The sequence below is a fragment of the Nicotiana tabacum genome, chromosome 15 (assembly GCF_000715075.1).
Source record: "Nicotiana tabacum cultivar K326 chromosome 15, ASM71507v2, whole genome shotgun sequence".
Lineage (NCBI taxonomy): Eukaryota > Viridiplantae > Streptophyta > Magnoliopsida > Solanales > Solanaceae > Nicotiana > Nicotiana tabacum.
Window position 1 is genome coordinate 117,506,940 of NC_134094.1, and position 6,617 is coordinate 117,513,556.

The 6,617-nt window shown below is 32.5% G+C and overlaps 1 protein-coding gene across 1 annotated transcript; it reads right to left on the reverse strand.

Moving 5' to 3' along the window:
• Window positions 1-227: 227 nt before the first annotated feature.
• On the reverse strand, window positions 228-5,295 carry LOC107808032 (EPD1-interacting receptor-like cytoplasmic serine/threonine-protein kinase). Its single transcript, XM_016632512.2, has 5 exons — window positions 4,822-5,295; window positions 4,054-4,189; window positions 2,929-3,065; window positions 2,702-2,825; window positions 228-2,013 (listed from the first exon to the last, which is right to left on the reverse strand). The coding sequence occupies exons 1-5, from the start codon at window positions 5,230-5,232 to the stop codon at window positions 1,424-1,426; spliced, it is 1,398 nt and encodes a 465-aa protein (XP_016487998.2). The 5' UTR covers window positions 5,233-5,295; the 3' UTR covers window positions 228-1,423.
• Window positions 5,296-6,617: the final 1,322 nt, after the last annotated feature.

The window sequence follows — 6,617 nt, forward strand, 5'->3', positions numbered from 1 at the left end:
AATGCTAAGACTTCCAACAAGTGGAACTGAAAAAATAGGGCATAATCAGAGGCGGATCCAGGATTTGAAGATTTCGGGTACCATATTTCTTTGAACTTTGACTTAGTCTCTTTTGAGTTTCGGTTCGGGTTCTCGCCTTTTTGATTTATATAGACAAATCGATCAAATAAAATAATTTAATAATTATGGCGAGCAAAGCATAAAATTTCAATAATATAACTAATATCAACAAAAATTAGTATTATTCATTTACAATTGTATTCGACAAATTTTCATATTCTAAAGTTAAGGTTTGACTAAAAGATGGAAAAATAGGACTAAAACTTGCTATAGGTACATATGTAGATACTCAAAGCAAAAACTTACTTAACAAACACTAATTTTTTTTTTAAGGGCAGAATAGAAGAAAAAACTTATAAAATTTAAAAAGTTAATAGAAACTCATAAGGAAAAAAGAGTCAGCATCAATTGAAGAAAAGGCAATAGCCTGGGCTCGATTCCAGGCCAAGAAGGTGAATCTGTAAGCCATGAGCCAGTTGCACCAAGCAATCCTTTATTACTCCGGGTGCCACAAACTTATTTATACCAATTTCTATAATATACATACATATACATATGGTGATTCGACCGAGATGTGCGGGTGGCGTGCCATCCCATTCCTCCTTAGTAGATCCGCCCTTGGGCCTAATTAAACCTCACCAACCGTTGAGTCTATACCACATTCTACCTGTTGAGTCTTGACCAAAGTAATAAGAAAAAAGTGAAGAATTGTCTTCTTTTACAAGTTTAAAAGCTTTCAAAAATATACTACTAACAATTTTGGAGACTTTTTGTGAACAATTGTTTCAAAGTGTCAAAAGAAAATTCTAGCTAAAATGATAATTCAAATTTCTTGAATAAATTAAGAAACAAACAAACAATGCATGCAATCAACAAACACATACTTAACAACAATGCGCTGTGGTTTTTTTCTTTGATCCGGTATCCGAAATTCTCCAGCTCGATTAATCAAGATTCACACAAATACACTGTAAAAAGCCAACTATATATAGAGTTTTAGTGATCCCAGCTAAAGATAACTTCATTCCAACCGTTCAAACTCGAGAATATTTGTGGTTGAGATTGAAAGAACCCTTTATAATTCAACCACACCTTGGTATGCGCGGTCGCCGTGATTTTTCTTTTCTCTTGTAATTCCTAGGTTTTATTTTTCAATTTCTACCTGGACTATCTGAAGGGAGCCTTTGCGTAACTGATAAAATTACTGTCATGTGACCAGGATGTCATGGGTTCGAGCCGTGAAAAAGAAATGCAGGATAAGGCTGCGTACAATAGACTCTTGTGATCCGATCCTTCCCCGAACCCCGTACATAATGAGAGCTGAGTGCACAAGGCTGCCCTTTTTTTTTCTTTTCTACATGGACTATCTGAATTCGTGCCTTAAAGTCCCATACAGATGAGTATCTGAGTATACAATAGCAGACTTTAGTTGATTCTTTTGCTTCATGTGGCCAAGTCTGCACTGCCTACAACCGTTTTCTTTCTTTTCTCCTGCACTAATTCCTCTTTCATCTTGATCACTTATGTTCACCTTATTTTCTTCCTCTTTTTCTTCACCCTTCTTTTTCTCCAAACCACCATTATTCAATCCACTTTTACAGTCAAAAGAAGGAACCACATATACAAATGGACCAATTGGTATATCTTTTAAGTCCAAGATAGGTTCCAAGATCTTGACCACATTGGTCATAGTAGGTCTAGACTTTGGCTGTTGACTTAAGCATTGATAAGTCAATGCAACCACTTTTTTGGCTCCTTGAGTTGAGTATTGACCTTCAAGTCTGGGGTCCATTATTCTGTCAAGCTTGTGTGAATCTTTGAGGAATGGCCTTGCCCATTCTACCAAATTTTGCTCTCTACTAGGACGTTTCTTGTCAATAACTTGTCGTCCTGTTAGTAATTCTAATAAGACGACTCCAAAACTGTACACATCGCTCTTACTTGTCAAATAACCTATTAAAAAGAATAGGAAAAAAGGTTAAATAATCTGCCACGTCCACACAGAGTCGGAGCCAAACTTTCTACTTTATGAGTTTTGAACTTTAGAACAACAAGTTCAAGTGCTAATAATCAGGTTCTAATATACATATTTAATAAATTATTTAGCACAAATATACTATTTGAGAAAAAAAAATTTGAGTTCGACTAAACTCGTATCTGGGCTTCTATCTCCCCACTACGCCACACCCAAGTTTCATGAAAGTTTTGTACTCCTTTCAGCTTCAAATATTATTTGTTTTGATAAATTAAATTGGTCTAAAAAATTTAACATTTTATAGAAAAACAAGAAGTATCTATTACCGTTTTTTCCCGTTCAAATTCACCTTACTACTCAAATTAGTGCAAATTAATGTTATTCAATTAAGACATTTAGAAGAGAGATAAAGTATATTTTGGATAAAATATGATCTTATGATTAATGGCTGTATGAAAACTTTAATAATGGCCGACCTAAATAGACGTTACTAGGTGCTCAATCAAACTACTGTTTTTTGTCCAAGCATTACATTTTTAAAACTAGTATCATAACATAAAAATAAATTAATCGGAGCAATCTTTTGTAATTAGCAGCACTTAAAAATCCTAAGTCCGTCACTATTGTAAAAGACATTTATATATACATAAGTATGAATAAATTTACCTGTCATCATATACTCGGGAGCAGCATAGCCATAAGTGCCCATAACACGAGTTGTGACATGCGTATCACTACCTTCTGGACCATCTTTTGCTAGTCCAAAGTCAGAAAGTTTAGCCGTATAATCCTGATATTTAATTCAAATTTTAATTTTTTAGCCTCTTATAATACCATGGTCTAAAAAGGATAGTTAAAATAGAGAGTAAATTTTAACAATGATAAATTATTACCGAGTCTAAGAGGATGTTAGAAGCCTTAAAATCTCTGTAGATTACTGGTTTTTCTTCCCCATGCAAGAAAGCTAGCCCCTTTGCAGCATCTACTGCAATATTCAATCTGGTCAACCATGGTAAGCTACTCGAACATCCTGCAGTCAGTCGCCAAAAAAGATGAGATCTTTACACAAATACTCAGTCGAATTTACTGTTTATTTTTTCTAATCAATATACATAGATTAACTAATATTGTTTGCTACTACCAGAGAAGGCTCTTTCATGGTAGGTGTCCCGTGTCCATACCTACTATCCCGAGCCGCATTCCCGGCACACTTGCTATATCTATTTACGCTTCATCCTAACCAACTCCAACGTCGGTCACAAATGGGAATAATCATATGCTATTATAGGCGCGGCCAAGCAGCAGACTCAGAGATAGAGAGGTGGATTATCTCATACAGGGTCATGCTCATGTTCTACTTATGGCCGCACACGTTATATACTTACAAATTATACGTATAATAACATCACCCGACTAGGTTTAGTTTAAAAAGTTGAGTGGGCAGCTATTTAGATTAATTCTTTATTACTCCCTTCGTTTCAAATTAGATAAGGTACTTTTCTTTTTAGTCTGTTTCAAAATAAATGATATATTTCTAAATTTGGAAATAATTCAACTTTAAACATTCATTTTAACCTTAATGAAAAACTTTTATAACCAGACAAATGTCATGGCCCCACAAAACTTTTACCCCTTAAACTTTTAATACCACAAATTTCAAAAATCTTCTTTTTTCTTAAACTCCGTGTCGAGTCAAACTATCTCAACTAAACGGGGAGTATTAAAAAAAAGATATTTAGCTTAAAAGGGGCCAATTACTTTGTTTCCTCAACTACTGATCAAGTGTCCATATATATCAAGTATTAGCAGGTGGAAAATGGGCGGGTTTGTTCAACCCGTCAAAAGATTGATTGAGTCAAAATCTGACCCGCCCAACATGAACCAATCAGCTCTCTTCCTTTCTTTTTTTCTCTTCTTAATTTTGCTTTTTGGAAAAAGAAAGTGAAAGCTTTTAATGGAGAAAAAAGTATTCACAAAATTGTTGATATTCTAATACTATAAGAAAATGAGATACATACTTCTAAATAATTGGTTCTCCAGATTTCCCCTTGCCATGTACTCGTAAACAAGAAGCCTTTGCTCATCCTCCCAGCAATAACCAATCAACTTCACTAGATTAGGATGCCTTAATTGCCCAAGTAATACTACTTCAGTCTGAAAGCACAACAAGTATTAAACTAGTGCTATTAGTTATTGGAAAGAACTAAGTAGAAAAAAGACAATATATACTCTAGTGCTCAAAATGACAAAAACAAAAGATACTCCCTCGGTTTCATTTTATGTATCTTAGTTTGACTAAGCATAAAGTTTAAGAAAATTAAGAATCACTTTTGAATCTTTTGTTTTTAAATTAAAAATGTGTGTAATGTATCAAAACTACTGGAATCTTGTGGTCTTAAATATGCCATGTGAAATGTTAGAGTTAAAAGTTACTCCCTCCGATCACTTTTACTTGTTCGCAATGGACTTTGCACGCTCCTTAAGAAATAATAGATGAAATACAAATTTTATCATAATACCCGTATAATAATAGTATTTTGAGAAGTCTAATTAGAAAATAATTTGTAAAAGTAGTAATTAATAATCCATGCAAAACAGGGGAAAAAATATGGTCTTCTCTTGATTTGCTAAAATTGATAAGTAAAAATAAAAATATATAGTATAGTGGATAAATAAAGGTGAACGGATGGAGTAATAAATATAAAAAAAAGACATTCTTTTCGAAACATATTAAAAAGGAAAGTAAAACACATAATTAAAACAAAGGTAGTAATATTTTTGCTCACCAGCCATTCTAAGTGGCCCTGAGAACCTTCCAAATCCAGAAGTTTAACAGCAACAGGTTGAGCTTTTAAACCAGGCTTAATTTTATCATCAATGAACCCCTTGTGCACAGGACCAAATCCACCTTCTCCAAGAAAATTAGAGGACGAAAAGTTACTTGTCATAACTTTGAGTTCAGAATGTGTGAAAATATGAAGGTTGGATCCAATGACAGCATTTGATGAGAGATCACTTATAGAAAGTGATGATTCAGGATCACTTATATCTGAAAGAGTTAGCCTTGAATGACCACAATTAGTATTACTATTTTTAGAAACTTGAACAATATTATTCTTGTCCTCTAAAGGAAGTACATCAATCTTAACCTTGAAACAACTAGGTATAATAGTTTTCAAGGTAATCTTGAAAGCCATATTATACAGTAGTTATTTTTGTATATTTGGGATGAAACAAATTAATGAAGTGATGAAGAGAATAAGAAGAGATATGGGAGACTATATATACATGATATTCAGGTGAAACGAACGAGGTGCGAAAGCATTATAATCTTCAGGTCAAATGATTTTTAAAAACAAAAAGCATAGTTGATATATTTTCCATGTTTGCCGCGTATGTACAAACTAGGAAACAAACTAAGGATATTTCTAGTTTAATTTCTGGTGTAAAAAGGTGACGGCAGTACTGTTTTCTGGTTTTCTGCTCCTTTTTTTTTGTTTGTTTGAATTCGAAATATTGTTCCGATATATTTTAAATATTACAATGAAGTATTGTTATAGAAGACATATATTATATATATATATAATATAAAAGATCGGTTCCGAAAATAAATTTTACTTTTATAGTAAATAATTATTATATAAAGATATTATTATAAAAAGATGTGACTATAAAATTAATATGAATAAGAAATTAGCATAATAAATACTGTATATACCAATTAATAGGCATAAGAAAGTGCAACTAGGAGTCTTAGGACTACTAGCTAGTATATTTACTACCGAAAAGGTACATTTATGCCGGTTAACTATACGAAAATGTATATATTTGCTTCATTAAAAATGGACTCAATTCTGCCATTTTTTAGATGGACTTCACTAATAAAATATTTAGCATCAGATTTTGATACGTGTCATAATATGGTGTATTCTATCTAGAAAATGACATATGTGAGCCACCTTATACGTTGCAAGGACATGATTGAGTCCACATTTTAATGACGGACAAATGTGTACAATTTCGTATAGTTCGCTGGTATGAATGGACCTTTTCCGCGGTTACTATTACAAAGCTGAAATTAATCTAACAAAAGAATAAAAACAAGTATAACCAAATCTTCGTTAAAAGCATATATAAGCTGTACTAAATTACATAAAAGTTAATTTTATGAATAAAGTCAATAACAAACGTGAATTAATAAATTAAATGGGGATTATTAATTTTTTATTAATTAGTTAAATTTGCACTGATATAATAAAAATTCTTAGTCTACTACATAATTTAAAACCAATACACGAACATCCACTCACACAGTTTGAGCTTCCCGGATTCTTGCAATAAAAAGACATGATGGAAACATGAGAAAGGTTATCTTATCTTTAAAAAAAAGAGAGGAAAGGATAAGGAAAAATGGATGAAGATATTAGGAAAGAAGAAGAGGCAGGGTAAAGAAAGAAAAGGACTAATCCTGTGTAGAGCCGCGTAAAGTTCATTAAAGAGAAAAATATTTTTATCAAAAAAAATTTAATCTTAAAGTTTGAATTTGATATCTCTAGGGCGAGGTGATCATATATGTTCTATC

Bases quoted from the DNA above. Each gene is read 5' to 3' on its own strand.
- LOC107808032 (XM_016632512.2), bottom strand. From the start codon at position 5,232: ATGGCTTTCAAGATTACCTTGAAAACTATTATACCTAGTTGTTTCAAG. The intron at 2,826-2,928 runs GTAATAATTTAT...ATTAAATATCAG, and splicing joins CTAACATCCTCTTAGACTCG to GATTATACGGCTAAACTTTC. The intron at 2,014-2,701 runs GTAAATTTATTC...TCTTTTTAATAG, and splicing joins TCCCGAGTATATGATGACAG to GTTATTTGACAAGTAAGAGC.